Here is a 22905-nt window from a genome sequence, read left to right on the forward strand (position 1 = left end):
CAGTAGTCAAGCCGTGATGTGATGAAAGCGTGAACCAAGGTTTCAGCATCGCTGATATTCAGAAATGGACGTAAGCGCGCGATATTACGAAGGTGAAAGAAGGCAGACTTAGTGAGAGAGGAAATATGTGGAAGGAAGGAAAGAGAGGAATCAAAGATTATACCAAGGTTTTTGACAGTGGTGGAAGGTTGAACCAAAACTCCAGCAATATTAACGTTGTGAACACAGAAACGGGATGTAATTTGAGGTGAACCGATAAGTAGTAGATCAGTTTTATCAGTGGAGTTTGAGAAAATTACTGGTCATCCAAGCATTTATATCATCAGTACAGGCTGATATGTAGGCCTGTCACGATAACAAATTATGCTGCACGTCCGATAAATTATTGCGATAAACGATAATATTGATAATATTGTTGTTCTGAGACCATTTTCATCTAAAATAATGTTATTAGGCATAATAATGCAGGTACACCTTTTCAAAGATCAATAAACTTTTACTTCTAAAGACTATTTAAATGAACAAAACAACCAAAAACAATAAAAACAATGGACCAATGTGTGACTTCCATTCACACTGAGAATCATATCATGTACTGTGTGAACATGCGTCTCATATGAGTTTGTGCGCGAGTTGTGTGTGTGTGCGCGCGCTCGCGTCTCATATGAGTATGTGCGCGGAGAGTTTGTGTGCGCGCGCGCGTCTCATATGAGTGTGTGCGCGAGTTTGTGTGTGTGCGCGTGTCTCATATGTGCGTGGAGAGTTTGTGTGCGCGCATCTCTTGTATGTGTAGTTTGCATGTATGTGCGTGAAAGACTTTAGGTGTGTCGTTGTGCCTTTCATATGTACTTGTTTGAGCATTCAGCAGTATACATGTATGTTTGAATACTTAATATATGTGTATGCAAGTGTTTCATATATGTGTGCGTGATTGAAGTTTGATTGAAGCCCTAGACGGCGCCTCATATGAGGGTGAGAGAGCATGCGCGAGAGAGAGAGGGACGAGCGAGAGGTAGTGCTTGCCCTACGGCGCTCTGCAATCAAATTATCATTGTAAATAGGCTCAGTAAAATAGGCTTCGAAAATCAATGTGTAGCGGTCGCCGGTCAGCGTTGATATTGTCATCCAGACTCTATGGTAGAGAGAGAGACGAGGAAAACAAACAAGCATGGAAATGGAAATTATCGCAGCCGGAAAAATTATCGAGCTCATTTTTTTTTTTTTGTGCGATTAATTGATTTATTGATTATCGCGACAGGCCTACTGATATGGAATTTTTGTAGGTAAAGGAGCATTGCATTGTGAATGGATGTAGTTGGGTGTCGTCTGCATAGCAATGCAATTTAAAGCCATGATGACGGATGACGTTACCTAATCGGAGCATGTAGATGATGAAGAGAAGAGGCCCAAGAACAGAACCCTTGGGAACACCGTGTAGGACAGAGGAGGTAGTGGACTTAGCCTGGCGGATAGAGATGTAATGCTGGCGACCAGACAGGTAGGAGGTGAACCAGGATAGGGCAGTACCAGAAATACCAAGAGCAGAGAGTCGCAAAATAAGAATACCGTAAGAGATTGTGTCGAATGCAGAGGAAATATCAGGAAGAATTAGAATACTGGTGGAGCCGCAGTTAGTGGCCATAAGGAGATCATTGACAATCATAAGCCCTAAAATCCACTGGATCCGCCTACGGCGCAGAACGTCAGCGCCACGTTTTTAATGCTTCCCTAGCTCGGCGTCAAAATCCACTGGAAGCGTCTCAGACGTGTTTCAGCAGCTGAGTGTTGGTCTCCACAGGGTGTTTTATTTTGAAAATCGACCGGATCCTCTATGCCGTTCTGTGTCTGACTTCCTGCCCTGGTACGATGTACTCTGTGCTGCTTGACGCGGCAAGTGGCGAAAATAGACCTGCTACCTATTCTCTGCGGAGCGGAGAGACGCTTCTGGGACGGTTCTGAGACGCGTTGCGTCCGCAGCTGATGGACTTAACGGTACTGATCCACTTTCGCGACACGACTGAAGCGTGGTGTCGCACGGCTCTCCGCATTTGTAAGTTGATGGGCGTTCCTCAAGTTTACCGCTATGGGCGTGGTTTTGACCCAGGGGCCAGTCTAGAACAAAGGCCCCTCGAGAGACTACTTCTATTGGATAGACGCATCGCGTTTGACGGATTCATTTGCATTAAGATGGGCATCAGCCAGCTTTTTGACGCGCAGCATTTTTCCAAATGAAGCGCCGCCTTCCCGCGATGCTTTACGGGCGCGTTAAAGTCGCGTGACGTCACCCATAGGAATAAAGCGGAGTGCGGCGCGACTGAAGTGTCGCACGGACAAGTGGATCAATACCGTCAGAGCATTGACCATAATGGCCGCGATTAGCTCCGGCATCCGCGACGCTGACGTTCCGCGCCGTAGACGGATCCAGTGGATTTTAGGGGTAAGAAGAGCTGTCTCAGTGCTGTGGAGGGTACAGAAAGCAGATTGAAAACATTCATAGTAGTTGTTAGATGACAAATGTGTTTGAAGTTGAGCAGCGACCACTTTCTCAAGCAGTTTCGAAAGAAATGGTAGATTTGAGATTGGTCTGTAGTTGGCCCTGTCAGAGGAGTCAAGGCCAGGTTTCTTTAGGACAGGAGTGACAGCAGCAGTTTTTAATTCCAGAGGAACAGAACCAGTACTTAGTAGTTGGGAGATGAGAAGTGAAATCGGCAGAGAAATAACAGGTGCACATTTTTTTAAATGTGAGATATATGAGTTAATTTGGAATTTTGGAGTGGTGACTGGCTGGAGAATACTAGGGGTGCCACGATCCGCCTTTTTTGCCTCCGATACCGATTCCGATACCTGGGACTCAGTATTGGCCGATACCGATCCGATCCAATACTAAAATAATAATTAAAATACAGTGCCAAATTACCTGTATCTGTATGCCTCACTGTGGGGAAGAGACTGTGATTATTCTTTTGTTAAAGGCATCAAAGTTTGACTTAAACATTATTTTCCTTACTTTGTAAAACAATACAGACAAAATATATACTATATAATTAAAAGACAATTATTTTTAAATTTTAAGCGCAACTTTTTAATGAAGCAGCAACATATGACAGATTGGACAGAACAACTAAGGCTATCATTAAACTGCCATTGCGCAAAAGTATTGTAATATGAAAGGCTCCAATTCAGAGCGGCACGAAACACTTATGCGCATCCCGTGCGCAGAACGATGCGCTCGAAGCAACATGGAGTCACGGCGCGCAGCGCTTCGCATTGAAAAGTTCAAAGCACAAAAGTAAGATATACATATATTTCTTTATTTATTCATTAGTTTGAGCCTTTTAACAGTTTTAAATTTCAGTTAATGTGCGCGTGAAGAGCAATTATATCGCTCTCTACTCCAGTGTTGTGATCACTGATCAGTTGTGTTGTGATCTAACAGACACCCGGTAGAAAGTAACATGTGAAACTCCAGCACGTTAAAGTGCTTTTATGCAAACCATAGACCTTTATCTACAGATCTACAGTATAATAATAGGAACATTGACTCATCTTGGAGAGTGTTTCATCATGATGACTGTTTTACCCGAGTGCTGTTTGTCGCTGAATGGAGAATGACTGACAGCCGCAGCGGAGGGAAGCACTTAGGTGAAGATTCATTTAACGATTTAAATCTGTACCTCACATTAAACTATATGTAATGGCTTCAGAAAACTTGGAATATAGTACACGGAAACATTATAGCGCTTTATAATGTTTTTGTGCCTTTTGCGTTGTTTAACAATAACATTCGTAGGCTACAATATCGGATCGGATTTGGATGGTCTCGTCTGGCGATACCCGATCCAGCAAATATTTGTAGTATCGGAGCAATACCGATACTGAGTATCGGATCGGCGCACCCCTAGAGAATACACGTCTACTTCATCAGTTTCTGAGCTTTTCTCCACATTATTCATAAGAATAAACTTTCAATCCAATCACTATGCTGTATAATGCTTGATCATAGCCAGGGAACTACACTAACCTTTTCCACTGGTGGCACTTGCACTACTAACTTTTTCAGTTACTAGCGCAAAATATGATTTGGTCGCACAAATTATTTATAGTAAGCCGTTCTGGATAATAATGAACAATAATGAAACTGTATTGCATACAGATGTGCTTTTTATTTTACTTGCCATGTTTTAAACCACATGCCGCCTTGTTTTTGTTTTCTTTAACATTGGTTGGGATAGATTTACTGCAATAGAAAATACTGTACACAATAAAGAGCAAAATGGATTTCAACATGCTATGGTTTGCACAGATGGGCAGACTCGTGAACTCGTAAGTAGTGATGCACCGATGTGAAAATTGTGGCCGATACCGATAACCGATATTAATATTGCTGTTATGGTCGATATCTCTGTATAGAAAACAAATTTACTGATAATCAAATAAAGAGATATTTTTAAAAACACTTTTCTTTTCTTTTTTTTACTTTAGAAATGACTGATATTGGGCACCTTTACCTGTGTGCAAAATATGTCACACATAGGACACGCATGCATTATATTGCATTGCATATAATGTGTGCTGGTCAACTTGTCTAAAATTAAGAAACCCCTAGAAAAGAGTAAAAAAAAAAATGCTGAAAAAAAAAAGTGTTGTATTTATTATTCCAATATCCAGGGAAAACGGCTTCTATTTGTGACGTGCTGTCTTTGCGTTTGAACATTGCACATTTTAAACAGGACACGCATTAGCTGAATAAATGTTAGCCAATACAAACATATTTATAGAAAACAGTTGACAATGAATAGAAAGAAGTCCAATAATAGCATAACAAATCACTTATTATAAAAATAATATCAAGTATAAGTTAAATGAATCCGACATAGGCCTATAATGAGGGCTGTGTTAGCAGTAAAACGGCCGTCATTTAACGAATTTTAAAAACACGGATGGATAATACAAAATGCTTTCTGACATTTTGACAGAAAAAAAACAAGCAAGAACAAAATTTAAACTATAGCCAATTTTCATTTTACAATTATCTTCTCTCTCTCTGTGTGCGCGCGTCCGTGTTTCTGAGAGAGAGAGCTCGCGCAGCACTGATACAATGGTACGTTTTAATCTAAGTAACGGTCGCGGGGCTGAAGCCAACTTGATGTGTTGAATGCTCAGAGCACGTTATAAAACGTATTCTTAAAATACACATTTCTGTTTTAATAAATGCTCATAGTAAAGCATAGCATATTGCCTAAAAACATAGGTACAAAAATAATCAGTGATACATTTGCGACCCATTAAAAATTAGGGTCGCAATGGCATTTCAAAAGGTCGTATATGCGACCATTTTGGTCGCAGTGTAGTTCCCTGATAGCGCAGAATTCAAATGTCACAAAAGACTTGTTCAGCTCTGCGCTGTTGTTCTTTCCTCAATATAGTAGCACAAAAGTGTTGTTTGCATTTTACCTACGATGTGGTCAGAGAAACATGACTGTAACAACATTTAAAGTCACCATGAAATCAAAATGGACTATTCTTATTTTTTATGTAATATTACAGTATTTATTATAAATGATTTATCTGTGCGCATCATTGTTTATTAATTTTTATTTCGTATGCCCTCATAAGCTGTGTCCCTTCCACCTGCTGTGATCTCTTCTCTGATGAGGTGTTTACGGCCGAGAGGGCTGGGCAAACTGTCAATAACATGAGATCACATCAATAGCAAACTGACTTCCAGATCCAATCAATTCCCGATAGACAAAATCAAGTCCGGCCCTACATTATTTCTTGTTCGAGAGACCACTTCACTCGGATATACATCACAATTTGGAAGAAAAGACTATTGCAACTTCTTTTTCATGCTGACTTTAATATGTTACAACACACACGGAATGTCGCATTTAGTTTAACAACAGACAAGTTTTTAGTGCTCCAGACATGCACCAGCACCATATTTCATTGTGTCTTCTTCAAATTAAATATATATGTGCCAATAATATCACAGATATAGCGGTATGTTGATGTTCCGGAGAAAGATTTATTAAAACATATTTGATTGGTTCATGATAGTTGTTATAGTCTCTAATGATAAGATTATTGGGACTTTGTTGACATAGGGTTATATTGTCAGCTTGTTTTCTTTCAATTAGGGCTCATTTCTTTTTGGATCGTTGGCCTCATTGATCTGAGCCTATGCTGTTTTTGAGTGATAAAAGCATTATGTTTGGATAATTTTGTCAATGTTCAACAAAATATGGAAAAAATGGCTCTGTTTATCACAAAAGTGTGCTTTAATGTTTAACCAGGAAGTTTGTTTTGAAATGCGCTTATCTTGCACAAAATGGCACAAAGTCATACTTATAGTGGACCTGGTCAAAAAATGACTGACCTACAAAAAATAGCTTATAAATCTCTTATGATGCTATATTATCACCAAATATTGGATTTAATCTTTGTTTTTAAACTTGTTTTCTTTCAATTAGGACAGGTTTTGTATTTATTTTTGAAACTGACTGATCGTACTTATTAAACGAAAACAAGAACATCTGACCTTTTGTACAAAGGAGTTCAGTGTCACACAAATCTGCTGACATTCTTTTACTTGTACATTTCATTTAATCCTAATGATCTTATAATATTTTCAAAAATTTCTTCTTAATGTCAATATTCTTTATTTCCAGGTTTCATACGTTTAGACAGACTCAGCAGAAATTAGTGTGTGTGCTTGTAATTGCATGTCAACCAGTCATGTGCTCTTCATACCAATGAAAACTTAAAGTCCCTGCAAAGGCAATAAAAAAAAAAATTCTAAACACATTATAAATGTTAGAAATGTATTGCTAAAACATATTACAAAGACAGTGAACTGTGAAGTACTGAATTGTGGAGTTAGATCGTTAAACAGTTTTTCACCATTGCTATTTTCCGGATTTTTTGGGCGGGTCTAAAACGGGGCTCGATGACGTACTGGAGCCCCTGAGCTCCAAGACACGCCCCTACTTGATGACGCACTAGAGCCACTGAGGCTGGCCGCTCCACTAACAATATAAATAGAGCACATTCGCATCAGTTTGCCGCTCAATCGCGAGTTACTGTCAGTACTATTATAGTTACTACAGCGTACAGTTTGCTAGTTATGTCTTCGTCATGGAAATGCGTACTACCTGGATGCAATCATGTACAAAACAGATCGGTGTCCTTATTTAAATTTCCGATAAACGATCACATCAAGAAGAAGTGGATTAATTTTGTGAAGAGCCACCTTGATGGAGAGCTGAGGATCACCGCCAAAACCCGCCTCTGTAGTGATTATTTTACACGGGATAGTTTTATAAACTTTAATCGGAGACAACTGGGATTCACTGATAATCCGCTGTTACTGGTGAATGGGGCCGAACCGACTATCTCCCACCTCGGCCTCCAGCCTCCCGTCGCGCAGTGCGTGCCCACCAATGAATGTAAGTTTGTGTGCTTATGTTAAAACGTTAATTAACCTAATACGCTGCTAGGAGCATCCATTCCGGCTGTAGTGGTGACAGGTGAGTGTGGCAACGGCAGCTTTACCGCGAGTGGGCTTTGTTTCAGCGCAGCCAGCGGACACGCCCCCAGCGTTTGAGAGCAGAGACTACTGCTCATTTTTTCAAGATTTTGATAGCTTATTTTATGTACTTGCCGGCTTTCTTTATCATTCAAATTTGGCTGGGTGGCTAATAACACATTTTTCTGTGATATAACAAACTCAGAACACATACTTAATTTTGACTTTACAGGGACTTTAAGATAAATTATAGACTTAGTATGTGTGTTTGTGTGTGTGTGTGTGTGTGTGTGTGTGTGTGTTTGTGTCTGAGTGTGTCCCTTCCATCAGTTGCACTAAGGAAGTCTTTGAAATTGAGCTAATTAGGACCAAGCTGACCTTGATAGAATAGTGTGTGGATGTGTGTAAGAACCTGTGTGTGTTTTTAGCTTCCAGAAGTAAATGTAGGTCACCTCTCTGGGGTTTACTCACTTTCAGACACAAGCAGATTATTTGGACCGTTATTCTGATGAGATCACATACACGATTCCAGCATGGAAACGGCCCTCAAAATCCTTACTCGCTTTGAAGGCACACACAAACAAACTGTGAAATCGAAATGGTTTTGTCGCTTTTAGTCCATGTGTGCTAGTTTGAGGCAATCTCTGCTAGTGCACAAATGTGATAGTGTGCCGTTAAAGTTGTCATCATGAAATCAAAATTGACCCTATTTACTTTGTTAGCGCACATTACTAGTCTTGTGGTGAACAATTAATCGGTGCAAGTTACTGCACACAAAAAAAATTGTTTCTTGTGGTAATCTTTAATCAAAATCTGAAAATGTACTTCCGCTCTGGAATAGCGTTCCGTCAGTTTGATGGCTTGGTTTGAAAATGCTTAACCACTCCTCTCCAACCATCAGTCTGCTATGAGCGAGGGATGGAGAGGAGCTGCGCTTAAGTAAAACCCTGACCTCTATTTAATATTCTGTTGCACTTGGAAATACATCACAACACTGAAGTAAAGTCGGTTGCAACTTCCCTAAGCTCATGCCATTGGTAAACCCAATGTTGTTATGGAATGGAAGTCATGTGCTAAAAAAAACAATTGCAATTCAGTTTAATGCCACTAGTGGTGCAAAAATCATACCTTTCACGTTTAAATTGTTATTATGGCATGAATCATAGGGTATTTCTATTGATGTAATGGATGTTTTCTTCTGTAAAGATTGTCACTGCTGTATGCTTCAGGTCTGTAAATCAGTGTTTCTGTGAGTCTTGTGAAATGATGGTGTGAGCTCTTGTGTGTTTTAATGCATCGGCTAATCCCGGCGGTGTGTCCGGGCCCGTAACCTGAGCGCAATTTCACCCCTTAGCACTGCCGTTTCAGACTTAAACTTACAGTAGATGTGCGTGTAACCTGAGTCAGGAGTGATGGTAGCTGATGAGAAATGAATGAAATTGATTTTGTTCTCATTCCCTCTGTGCTTCCAGAATCTCTGCAGCATCTGTCAGAGAGAAACACACACAGTATTTGTAGGAGAGTGTGTGTAATGGAGCTGTGATTGAGTTTGCCTCCAGCCAAGTGGAGCGAGACACTTTTATCTTTAACTCCAGAGAGGATGAACAGTTCTTCGGCGAGAGGTCATTGAAGCCTATTAGATCTTTATAGGAGGTTATAGGCCTACATAGTTATTAGAGGGTTTTTATTGACGTGAGAGAGAGAGTGTGTGTGTTTGTGTAATGAGAGACACAGCACACACACCTCACACCACACCAGCTGAAATAATCAGCCTTTGTACTGAGAAAACAGAACATTAATTTGTGTGTGTGGCCATTGTTTCCTGTCGTGTTTGTAGGTGGTCTCATTGATCAACCTCTGACACAGTTTTCACTAATATCAATTGTTTTTTACTTGATATAATTTATTATAAAAAATGTGTGTTGACTGTTTAAAGTTAAAGTGTGTAATTTATGACAGTGTTTTGAGTCGAACCTTAGCTGTATTTAACGTCACAATCAAATGAAAGAATATATATATATATATTATTCATATATATATTCATGAAAAAAGTAGATTTAAATCCCCTGCCCTTCCCCAATTATCTTTAGTCTTTTGTAATGCAAAATATTAATTCCTGTTACTGTAATGCAGAAAGAGACTAATTAAATGGAAAAGTCTTTGCATAGTACAATTGTAAGTACACATGACATTATCTATTGTACTGAATTAGAATGACTAGACAGGAAGAATAGGGGGTATGCGTTGACATCAATTTCCCACCGGGAGACCCCCCCCCCTTAAGCCGGACTGAGTGGCAAAAGAGCTGCTGTATGACTGGATTTAATAGGGGAAACTGTGAAAACGTGAGTAAAACAAATGATTCTCAGTTTAAAAGGTTGGACTTGATATAGTGTTTCTGACAACTTACCAAAGATACAGTGATCCATGGATATTGACATGTAGCCAGGAATTGTGTTTCCTGACATTTAAATGTGTCTGATTTCAATGAAGGGGAAATACATAAAGCAAATTTGCCTGTGAACGCTTTATATAAATACAAGATCGGCAGGTCTAAATTCGGATCACTTATATCAATGTTATATATCCTCATATCGTCCAGCCCTAAAACTTGAATCGTTTTTTCTCAGTTTTTGTTTAAAAACATTGAATTATGCAGAATATATGATGGTAAATATTTAATTGATGAGTTGTCAATACAATATATAGCCTAGTGTATGATTTTACCCCAAAATTCAACATATGGACACAAAATGATAACTGTAAGTGTAAATCCACCTTTCGCTGCCTGGAGCCCAGTTTTTTCAATGAATTGCAGAGATCCATCTACTTCTCTGTAAAAATATACCTCAGATTTCTTGTCAAAACTAGATGTAGAGTCAATAGCAAAGCTCTTTCCTGGTTTAGATGTGTTTTGTGAGTTTTTCACGACATTCACGCTGAAAACTCTCGCTCAGACTTTTTGCCACTCAGTGGGTGTAACCGCAGTCACTCCGACCGACAGTGACGTCATGTGCATAACATTTTTTTTATGTTATATTATTGAGTTTTTGGGTTGCAAATTTACCTAATTTTTCTTTTGCTTTAATGTCAGAAATTGCTTCTTTTTTTGGAGGAGGAGAATTAGAGGTCATCAGCCACAGCCACAAAAACAAAGCAAATTTGTGTTTTTGTGGTTGCAAAAATTTTTTTTAATCAGTGTTTGTATGTGTTGTGTGAGAGAGAAATGTGTTTATGTAAAGTGTATTTAGAATCACTTTGTGTTCCTTTTTTGTGCGTTAGCATGCTAATCGCTCAGGGGAGAAGAATGGCTTTTGTTTGTGTGTGTGTGAGTCAAAGTAAGAATGGTGTGTGAACAATACCAGCCTTCAGATCACCCTAAAGATTGGACTGTGTGACCCTCTCTCTCTCTGTCTCTCTCACTCTCTACATATTGCCAAAACATTGCAGAAAGCAAAAAAAAAAAAATACTAAACTAAGAGATGTTCCCTCTCTTAGTTTGTGGCATTTATAGAAGTTAGCAAGTTATGGAAGTTGGTCCAAGTAAGATCTCTCTCAATATTTTTTTCAATTCAAATGAGCTTTATTGGCATGACTGTGTGAAATAGCACAATATTGCCAAATGCAATAGACATATACAAACATATAGATAAATAAAAGGGGAAAAAAGCATATATGTGTCCTTATTATAAATAAATATGTTATCACAATTAACCCCAAAAAAAGACTACATGAATGAATCAAGAGAGCAGAGATAAAGGGAAGAGGGATTTTCTCTCTCATTCTCGTTCTTTCCTCCTTGTCCTCTTAGTACCAGGTAAGTGATTTGAATATATAAAGCGTTTCTATTAATATTCTATAAGGTACGTGTGGGACTTTCCCCATTGGCTTTTCTCTCTGTTCAGGCTCCCCAATGCGACATTCCTGACTCATCTCTGCTCCAGCTCTCTCTCTCTGCGTGACTGACATTGACATTATCTCATTCTCTGTGATGGGGTACTCTCTGCTTTTAAGGCATAGTACAATATGGCTTTTTCATAGCCCATAGAAGATCTCAGGCGGGATGTTCACACTCTAGTCTTTGCCATTTAATGAAAGTAAATTGGTCTGTCAAGATCCATAAATGAGGGAAATCACCACATGCAACTTTTACATTCTATTCCAAGTCTTCCGAAGTCATTCAAAAGATTTGTGCGAGAAATAAATGTAATTCCCTGTGCAATTTGCATATGTGCATATTTAAATGTGTCCCGCCTGCATTATTCGATGTCTGAGCTTTGGCAAAAGGGAAGATTATAGGCAAATAACTACGGTACCTTAAATTCTGGACTTGTTTGCCTCTGTGATGTGAATGTTGGAGTGTTGATTCTTTTTTTCACTTTTGTTATCACTGTATGTGCTAAATGGTGGATGTCGTTCAGTACAGTGTTTAGGTTTACTGCGGTGTCGGATCGAGAGTGTGTGTTTGTTATGTTTTTGTAGAATTTGGCTCATTCAAGCGGTTCCTTCTGGTTGGAATGACAGACTCTCAATGGAACGTTTTGTAAACAGTTTTGTATGCCAGTTTCTAGAGGGCTGAAATCCCCGAACCCCACTTCATCAGCCCCATGACTTCAAGTTGTTTTCTGGATTCTGGTTGAAAGCTACTATGCAACTATGCTACATACAAAGATAACTCTTCAGTTTGCCAGACATTATGTATAATCACGTGGTTGTGTAAATAACTGTTATTTTTGTCTGTAGGTTGTGTAGTCTGACTTTAAAGAAGCTAGTTGTGATGAAGGAACTTGACAAAGAGCTGATTTCTGTTGTCATTGCAGTCAAAATTCAGGTATGTAGTGATCAGCAGTGTAAATTGTTTTTCGGCATGTGTATAGATTTTTTTTCCCAAACAAAGATTACAACATTTATAAGTGTAAAGACAATAAACTAAATATTTTAAAAGGAAACATTTAAAGGAACACGCCGACTTTTTGGGACTTTAGCTTATTCACCGTATCCCCCAGAGTTAGATAAGTCCATACATACCTTTTTCATCTCCGTGCGTGCTGTAACTTTGTTTGACGCACCCACTGCTAGCCTAGCTTAGCACAAAGACTGGATGTAAAGGGCTACGGCTAGCATACTAATCCCAATAAGTGACAAAATAACACAAACATTTTCCTATTTACATGTTGTGATTTGTATAGTCACAGAGTGTACAAATAACAAGGTCATATGAGACAGACATCTTTTAACCGCATAAATACTGGGAACTATATTTTCAGAAGGCGAAGCACTACTACTTGAGCGGAGTGATAACCGCAGCACCTGAGACGCACCGTTGTTTCTTCCGTCAACAAAACCAACGTGACTAAGTTTGCCTCTAGCACCGCTCATTTGTTACTGGGGCGATAGAGCGCTTTCGTGACAACACAATACTAACATTACAGGGGATACATGGAGCCCGGGAAGAACTGCAATAGTAGTTACCACCCTATTCATATAATAGTGTCACTAACGTTGCATTAGATCTAGCTAATGGCACTGTTACAGTAGGCTAGTCATCTAAAAACATAACAGAACACCTACCGCAGCCACAGGTGATCCACTTTGTCCCATCTGTGCTATCGATGGGATGGCCGTATCCTTCAGCACACTTTTCATGGTCCGTGTGGCAAATTCCTTTTCTCAAAATAGTCGTCCTCAGTGAAATGTACTGAGCAAACACGATGGTCCTTGATGATCTCTTTAGGTGTGTTTGGATTGATATCCAGAGCAAGTAGTTAGCCATGGATTCATCAGGTCAGCGTTTTTGATTGGAATTCTATGAAACCTCATGTATTACCTGGTCTCCCTTGTTTATTGTCGCAGCTCTTTACAATACAGCGAAAACCCATGAGTGTAAACTGTTTTTTTGTTACTATCTAGTAATTGCTGACTCTATTACTCCGACTCTGAACGAACTCTCTGCTCCTCACCACGCCGCGTCTCAGGTGCTGCGGTTATCACTCCGCCCAAGTAGCAGTACACTCTGTGACTATACAACTCACAACATGTAAATAGGAAAATGTTTGCGTTATTTTGTCACTTATTGGGATTAGTATGCTAGCTGTATTCATTTACATCCAGTCTTTGTGCTAAGCTAGGCTAGCGGTGGGTGCGTCAAACAGAGTTACAGCACGCACGGAGATGAAAAAGACTTTTCTAACTCTGGGGGATGGACTTATCTAACTCTGGGGGATACGGTGAATTAGCTAAAGTCCAAAAAAGTCGGCGTGTTCCATTAAAAGTTTTTTTTTTATACACTGCCCAGCCCAAAAAAGGCGTTGTTTTGATTTAAATAGGCAAATGCTTAAGAGTCTTGATGGAAATAAATGTTGTGATGTTATTTCCATCAAGAAGTGCATCCATTTTTGATCAGGATCTTGTATTGTAAAGTGTATTCTTGGCTTCGTAAAGTCTCCTCCAGCACATCCCAAAAAATTCAATGAATTTAAAGGGTTAGTTCACCCAAAAATGTAAATTCTGTCAGTAATTACTCACCCTCATGTTGTTCCAACCCCGTAAGACCTTCGTTCATCTTTGGAACACAAATCAAGATATTTTTGATTAAATCTTAGGGCTGGATCATTCCTCCATAGGCTTCTATGTAATTGAAACTTGCCAGCCCAGAAAGTTAGTAAAGACATTGTTTAAAATAGTCCAAGTGACTACAGTGGCTAAACCATTAGTTTATCAAGCGACGAGAATACTTTTTGCACGCTAAAACCCCCAAAAAATAATGACTTTATTCAACTATTCTCGTCGCTTGATAAACTTATGATTGAGCCACTGTAGTCACTTGGAAAGTTTCAATTAGATAGAAGCCTATGGAGGAGTGAGACAGCTCTCAGATTTAGTCAAAATTATCTTAATTTGTGTTCTGAAGATGAACGAAAGTCTTACGGGGTTGGAACAACATGAGTAATTACTGACGGAATTTTTATTTTTGGGTGAACTAAACCTTTAAGGTCTGGAGGGGCCAATTCATGTGTGAAAATATTTCTTCATGCTCCCTCCCAACCATTCTTTCACAATTTGAGTCTGATGAATCTTGGCTTTGTCATCCTGAAATTTTGCCTTGATGTGTTTTCCTATATGGTTGTTTAAGAAAAGAAAAGAATAGCTACACACTCCATCAGTTAGGGTTAGAAGAACTGTTGCCAAACATATAACGTGCTAGAAACATAATAATAAGACTGCAATAATAATCCATTCTTAGACACTTGGCTCTGTGCATTTGCTTATTAAATTCCAAACAGCGACTTTTTTTTGACTGGGCAGTGTATTACAAGCAATTACATTTTTAGAATTCAATTAAAGAAATCTAATATATATCAACATCTTTCTTGAAAAAAAGAAAGAAAAAAAGGTAATTTTCTGTAAAAAGTTTATATTTATGAATGAACACATTTTTGGCCAATACAGAAGTATGGGGACAAATTCCTTTTGACAAAATTAGAAAAGCCAATCCAAAACACTTTGCAATAAACACAATTCCAAATTAAGTGGATAATTGTTTCTTCAAAGTGATGACAAAAGGAGCAATTGTGTGAAATGCAGAATGTATGTTTGCTCCTGTGATGTAGGGCTCCAAGCGAATCCTGCGCTCTCATGAGATAGTGCTGCCCCCTGCTGGAGGGGTGGAGACTGATCTCGCTCTCACATTCTCTCTACAGGTAAAGACATCCTCAAAACACACATTTTCAAATTGCCCAATCATAAAAACAACGGCTCTGTTTCAAAACTGCCTAGTTGTCCACTGCCTACATGGACAGCTGCCTTGCTTGACAAAGAACGTCATGAACGATTGATTTGGAACGCTCTGCATCATTCTTTGCAATACATTATGGGGTTGCTTTCACTGCAGAGGATACATGATGTGCTGCCTTGGAATTTGGCCAAAAGGAAGGTATCGTAGAAACAGCCTTTGCATCAAATGCTCCCTGCGTAGACAGCTTACTAAGTTTTGAAACAGAGCCAATACTTTTCTCAAATCATTTTTGAGATTTTATTATGAAATTGAGTTTGATTTTCTTCTCTCTGTCCTGTGTGCGTGTTTGTATGTGAGTAGTACCCTCATTTTCTGAAGCGCGAAGGAAATAAGTTGCAAATCCTGCTTCAGAGGAGGAAGAGGTACAAAAACAGAACAATTTTGGGTTACAAGACGTTGGCTGCTGGTTCTATAGACATGGCAGAGGTATTTCAGGTTTCTTACTGAGGTCAATAGTCACTTTTGAGGCGCACACACATGCTAAAATGCTGATTTGTTTGTGTTTGTGTGCAGGTGATGCAGCATCCTGCAGAAGGAGGGCAGGTCTTGGCTCTGTGCAGTAATCAGAAGGAGCTTCTGGGTAAAGTTGCAGAGATTTGGATCTATTCCCTGTCAAGTCAGCCGATAGACCATGAAGAGGCGGCCATTCTGGGACAGAAAATCAAATGTTCTGGTAAAAAAACAAAACAAAAAAAAAACCATCCAGCCATACAAATTAAATTTTAATGAATTAGTCAATGTATTTTCTATATATATGACCGATTGTGTTTTCTATGTGTTTTGCTTCGTTATTGTGTATTTTAGCGTGCCTGGAACTAGGGATGCGTAACCTGATAAATTGACACCTTATTGGATATCAGCTATTTATTTTTTGGTTAATTTTTACAATTTCACCCGATTATTGGATGTTTAAAGGGACTATGTGTAGTTTTTTAGGTGTTTTATTATCTAAAATCAATATTTTTATTCATGTGTCCTCAATCGTGTACAAATACCTCTGCCAATTATCTGAAAAACTATAATAGCAGAGAGGGTCAAAAAGTACTAGGTCAACGTGTTTCTACAGCGCGTTTTCATTCAGAGCCAGCGTCACGTCACTTGTCATGTCACTGCCCCAGGAAAGTTTAAAAGGCTTTTATTATTCATACTGTAACATTCGTTTGTTCGTTGTGTCAAGTTGCAGTTTGTTTGAAATAACAAACCTGTTTACCCGAAGGAAAACTCGACGAAGTGCTATTAGAAGACATCCTGTCATAGCTTTTTGGTACATAACAGCTACCGTAGATGCAACACGCATTTGAAAAAGCGAGGCGCTGGAGAGCACAATTCGTTTGAATGCAATATACAACGGGAGAAATTCCTACACAATGTCCCTTTAATTCTGCCTATTTTAATACTCAGATCATCATTTAGCATTAACTTAAAGGTATAGTGATAAATCTTGGCAAAAATAAAATAGATTTATAATATTGTCCATTTATCGGTTATTGACCATTACCGAAAAATAATTAATTATATCTGTGCATTCCTAGCTGGAACGCTGTATTGACCAATCAGCATTCAGGACTGGATCTGTCCTTTTTATAATATTATTTATTTGACTTGGTAGATAATTACTCAGAAGAAGAGTATGAAAGCTTCTCGTCAGAACAGGAGGCCAGTGATGACGCAGCACAAGGACAGGTCATTACAAGCACACGCACAAATAAAGCAACCTCACTTCCCTTTCTTCTTGCTGACCTGTGTTTGTACATGCTGCTTAGGATCTCGAGGATGACGAATACGAGATAAGGAAGACCAAAAAGCAGAGGAGGTCAATAGTCCGGACGGCGTCAATCACCAGGGTAAGACCGCCAGAGAACAATGAGAATTTACTCACAGTATCCCTTTCAGATGTGATCGTGTAGCCTGCTAAACAGACTGTTCATATGAGCGTATATGTTTGTGTTTGTTTCTCTTTCTCCATTAGCAGCAAAACTTTAAGCAGCGTGTGGTGGCTTTGCTCAAACGGTTCAGAGTTTCTGATGAGGTTGGTGAATACAGAGTTTTCTTGTTGGTTAAAGTGCCCCTATTATGCTGTTTTCAGATATTACCTTTCATGTAGTGTACAAAATAGCTTTAATTGTCTGCTAAGTTTTAAAGATCAAAGTGCACAACAAAACTATGTAGGTTTGTAACATATTTGCATAATGCCAGCCTATGATCGTCATTGGCTGCCCGTGAACATCTACTTTGACCCACACTCAATCACTGTATTTGTAGCTGAGGCCTGGAGGAGTTTGGATCATGTTGTCGACTTGTTTGAAAAGATGCTGTTTTCTGCACTTGTGAAACAAATCCATTTTGCATGCTCTTCCAAAGGATGAGGACTTGGGCTCAAATTGATTATGGTAAATCCAACATCATCGTTACTGTTGGTAGCACTGTATTTAAAAGTGCTGAGGAAGTCTCCGCAGCCGAAATTCAGATATGGTAATGGGCGTTTAGTTTCCGACACGCTCTGTAAGCGTAGACCAATCACAACAGACTTGGGCATCTGACCAATCAGAGCAGAGAAGGCTGGTAGTATGGAGGGGTTTAGAGAGACCAAGTCCTATATAGAATCATTTCAGACACTGTGAGAAAAGAGGTGATTTGAAATGTATATAATGAGGAAATATAAGTGTTTTTGGATCTTGGGTGCCTGTAAACCTTTTGTAGGAAACCTCCAAAACCAAGTTAAGAACCTTTAAAATGGCATAATCAGGGCACTTTAAATGTTCAAATACATGTTAGACACAGGTTGTGCTTGTTTACTTGTGTGTTGGCCCAATAAGTACACTTTTCTAGTATGAGTGAAAGCTCAAACTTTTTTCCTTCTCAATGGACCAAATCCATGTTTGTGTGCAACTTATTTTGTGTTGAACTAAATACATACCTGTCAAGTATCCCGTTTTGGCCGGGAAAGTCCCGTATTTAAACCTTCTTTCCCGCCGTCCTCCCGTATTAGTATTTTCCCGTAAATCTCCTGTATTTTAACCTGCGCTATTAAAAAATAATAATGGCCCGGCGGATAAAAAAAAACAAAAAAACATTCGCAATCTGAGCTCTGTCACTAGCCACGCGATAACTGCCACCTCCAGTAGCCTACTACAGGTAAAGTTGTCGCGAGGTTAGTGTGTGAGTGAGGTCATATGATGAGTGACAACGGGGGGGGAAGAAAAAAAAAATCGTAGACGGATAATGGACGCTATGACAGAGAAGGCACTCCTGCCACAAAACCAAAACCCTCATGTAAATACCGCGATCAATGGGACAGCGAATTTACTTTTCTGAAGAGGAGCAGGGTAGGGGACAGTCACGCGTTTTGTAACTGCGTCTTTAGCATCTTAAAACCTGTTAACCGTTGCCAGTGCGCCGGCGCACTGAAGCGTTTTTTTGTTTGTTTAAATAGTTCAAAGTTACTATCAGATTTAATGTTATTACCTTGACAAATTATACATCATTAAAAAGATATAACACTCAAGTTTCAGTATTTGACCACTATTGTATTCTCAGAAACTTTGAAGATGTTTCATACAAAATAAATTTCTAATAACTTTACAAAACTTTGTAGCTATTAATAACTATTTTTTCATTATGACAATAATTAATTCTACATTTACAATAAACTGCCAGGTGTCAGCTTTCAAATGAGATCATACTTGTGATTTTAGTGCAAAGTGTTTATGAACTGTAGGCTATCTGTTTCAGTTTGGGTATGCCATTTCTGAGGATTTTTCAAAAGTGGGGTTGCAGCCTAACAGGTTAAAGAATGCAAAGTCTGCAACAAATTTGAACTATAACTCACTAAAAGAGTAAAGAAAAGTTATGTGAAATGTAAAGAAAAACTGTAAAAGAAAAGCAATATGAAATTAAAAGAATGTGTGGAATGAAAATAAAATGTAAACGTAGAGACAAGCAATGTTAAATGAACAGTAAATATGCAAATAAGCCTTTAAAATAAATGCTCTTCATATATACCCTTTTGTGTTTTCATTTAAGCTATAACACTTGTCTTAAAATGTAAGGGATAACGTGACTGGAGCTTGGTTGTGGTGGTGGGACTGTTCGCGGTGGGCGCCGGAAATTTTCCCTTATTTTCAAATCCAAAACTTGACAGGTATGCTAAATATACTGTAGAGTTACATAAGCTTTGTTGAGACTCAGTTCAAATCCGATTTTTGTGAATATCCGATTGAAATGCGATCAGATTTAGCAAGTGTAAATGGCAAAAAATACCATGAAATATGTGGTTTGATATCCTGTTCAAATCGCTTTTCGGAAAATCCATTTCAGTCTGACTGCTCTGATCTGGTTTGTCACTTTCTTACGCTATGAAAAATGTAAAAATTTCAAATGCTGTTATAGGAAACATGCTGGAAGTCACTGCAGATCAAGGTTGTGTTGTAGTAAAGGACAGGACAGGCAGAAAATTACAATATAATGGCACAAAATAAAACAACGCATTCCAGCCTCTTAACTTTTAGCCGCTGCCCCATAAGACACAGTAGTCCAGCGCGGCGGGTACACATTGTCATGTTGTAAGACAAAAACATCTGTATTACAAACCTCTCCATGTTGCGGTTGTTGTTGTTTTTAGCATATACCTACCAATGCAACATCATTGCCATAGAAACCAATGCAGATATTCCGGTAAACGAAAGAGTGCCACGGGACATAAAATTGCGATGCACAGTGTGTACAGTCAATAATTTAGATCAGGTTACAATCAGATATACAAATAATCCGATTTGGGCTGACAGTGTGAATGTAGCCTAAGACTTCTTAGCTCTTTCATGATAGGTAGTACAACATATCCCCAAATAAAGTAATTTTATGAATGTTTAGTTGTAGAAAGATGATTTCTTCAACTATTGCATGATAGTGTTGAGTCTGAGAGTCAAGTTGGAGGACTGACCCTTACGTGACTCCACAGATTAATTTAGCCGTGCATGATCAGCACTGCTACGGAAACTGAAACCCTGTTAGCTGATAATCTTGCCCATTCGAGTTCTGGACAATGACAGCAGGACTGGAATAAGGACTTTGACTATGTTCTGAACAGCATTGTAGCATACTATTCTTTTGACGTTATGGAAATGTATATGCTGCATGCATGAAATAACTGGATGAGCTACTATATTTGGATTTTATTTTTTGCCCACAATGCAAAGCACTTGATTTAACCTTTAATTTTCAATGTAATGAACTTTCCAATATATAAAAAAAGGTAATTTACATTGACTGTTAATTTTGACACATTTTATACATAATTGGATTAAAATTTGATTGTTTGCTGAATTAATCATGCAACATGAGGCGGTCATGTGACATAATATAACAGGAAAGTAGTAAACTATTTTACTATAATTGCATAATGCACTCCATTTAAAAAAGAAAAAGGCAATATATAGTATATCCTATATATGCAGTAAGTTGTATTTTTGTATTTGGTTCCATAGCATTCCAAAGAAAATGCTGCCCACAGCAAAGCAAACACTTGCCACTTTGGGTTCAGAGGTCAGTCCTGTCTCAAGGACAGGACGTGTGTGTTGATGTGCAGAAGCAGCAGGGACGTCCAGCGGGGACAGAAACATGATCTCATCAGCATTATGTCTCAGATTACTTCCTGTTCTGACAATACGCTGATTCTTATTATGGAAGGTTTGACTGAACCACACTGACTGAAGGTTTTTTCAGCAATATTTTATTACAGGAAATTATTGAACACCAGGCATTTTAAACACCAGAGAGTATGGTTACATTTCGGAATTTTATACTAGCTTACTACTTATTACATTATGCACTCATTGTGTAATGATTATTTAGTTTATAACATCTAATTTACAAATGACGTTAGTGCATTTAGCTCAATCAGCAGCAGCTTGTTAATATTTGAAGAAGCTGGATTTACACTGACCATTGATGGTTGCAAACTAAGTCCTTGAATCAATCAATATTATTATTCAGGAACATCTCATGCTGCTTTGGGATCGATTCCTCTGCAGCTGAGTCTGAGCACTTTCTGTTTTTATCAGATTGTGCTTAACTCTGTGTCTCTGTTTCATCCACTGGCCGTCACTACCATGCAGTTCAGATGAGGAATACATGTTTAAATGTTTGTAGGTGCTGGACTCGGAGCAGGACCCAGCCGAGCCGCCTCCAGAGGTAGAGGAAGATCTGGATCTAGAGAGTTTGGAGTTTGAGAATCCGAGTGACAGTGGACCAGATCTGGATGATGATGAAAGTGTTCTCAGCACCCCAAAACCCAAACTCAAGTATGTTGAGGAAGAGTTTGTTCAGCTGTGTATGTGTAGTGCCTATTTTAATATTGAGATGTGTGTTGTTTTATTAACCGTGTGTGTGTGTGTGTGTGTGTGTGTGTGTGTGTGTGTGTGTGTGTGTGTGTGTGTGTGTGTGTGTGTGTGTGTGTGTGTGTGTGTGTGTGTGTGTGATTTAGGCCATATTTCGAAGGAATTTCTCTATCCAGCTCTCAGACAGAAATTGGCAGCATTCACAGCATTAGGAGTCACAGAGAGCCGCCCAGTCCAGTAAGAACACACTCATGCGTTTAGTAGATATTGAAATAAGCACATAACATAAACTTATATTGTCTTAAAATAAAGCTAATTATATTAACCTGATAACTAACCCCAATTCAAACTCTTTCCTAATATATATGTATCATTCAAGAGTTTGGGGGTTCAGTAAGATTTTTTTTTTTTTATTCACAAAAGTACAAAATAAAAATCAATTAAAACATTTATTCAGCAAGGACAATTGCTGATATATATATATATATATATATATATATATATATATATATATATATATATATATATATATATATATATATATATATTTTTTTTTTAATTTTTTTTTATTATTATATAAAATTATATAAAAGTTATTTATATATAACAGTTTACACAAACATATTAAACAGCAACACTTTTCAACACCAAATAAATCAGCATATTAGAATGATTTCTGAAGGATCATGTGACACTGAAGACTGGATTCATGATGCTGAAATTCAGCTTTGCCATCACGGGAATAAAAAGATCAATAGGAAACCGTTATTTTAAAATGTAATATTTCATAATTTTAGCGTTTTTACTGTATTTTTATCAAATAAATATAGCCCTGGTTAGTATAGAAGACTTATCTTACCAAGCCAACATTTTTGTACTGTAATATATAGCAATTTTAACCACTTTTCCCTGTGAGGAGAAAGGAGTAGCTAGATTAGAAACACAAAGACTCCAGTTAAATAAATCCTCAGCTAACTCTTTACTTCCCTCTCTCTTTCTCTGTTCAGATGGATCTTGATAGTATAAGGGCTGGAGGTGGGAAGTTTCAGATGGATAATGAATCTGATCATATTTCTATGGTATGTCCTTCATTACCACAATATATTCACTGTAAATCAGATCAAGACTCACATGTTCATCTGCTTTGAGATGAGCTCTGACAGACACTGTAAAGCTGAATCATGGCTTAAGACTCACTCACATTGAATCAACCTATGGAGTAAACGGGATGTGAACGGGATGCTACA

The 22905-nt window shown here is 38.4% G+C and overlaps 1 protein-coding gene across 1 annotated transcript in view; it reads left to right on the forward strand.

Annotated features, from left to right (window-relative positions):
* The window catches only part of pacs2 (phosphofurin acidic cluster sorting protein 2), a 53975-nt gene that overhangs the window by 13000 nt on the left and 18070 nt on the right, over window positions 1-22905 (forward strand). The window contains 10 exon segments of the mRNA XM_077236521.1: window positions 12272-12359; window positions 15139-15228; window positions 15624-15749; window positions 15837-15996; window positions 16933-17006; window positions 17087-17167; window positions 17293-17352; window positions 21471-21622; window positions 21805-21895; window positions 22666-22737. Of these exon segments, the coding sequence (XP_077092636.1) occupies window positions 12272-12359; window positions 15139-15228; window positions 15624-15749; window positions 15837-15996; window positions 16933-17006; window positions 17087-17167; window positions 17293-17352; window positions 21471-21622; window positions 21805-21895; window positions 22666-22737 (994 nt within the window).

Source organism: Siphateles boraxobius, unplaced genomic scaffold, assembly GCF_051911475.1.
Source record: "Siphateles boraxobius isolate OS27281-9 unplaced genomic scaffold, OSU_SipBor_1 20, whole genome shotgun sequence".
NCBI classification, from domain to species: domain Eukaryota; kingdom Metazoa; phylum Chordata; class Actinopteri; order Cypriniformes; family Leuciscidae; genus Siphateles; species Siphateles boraxobius.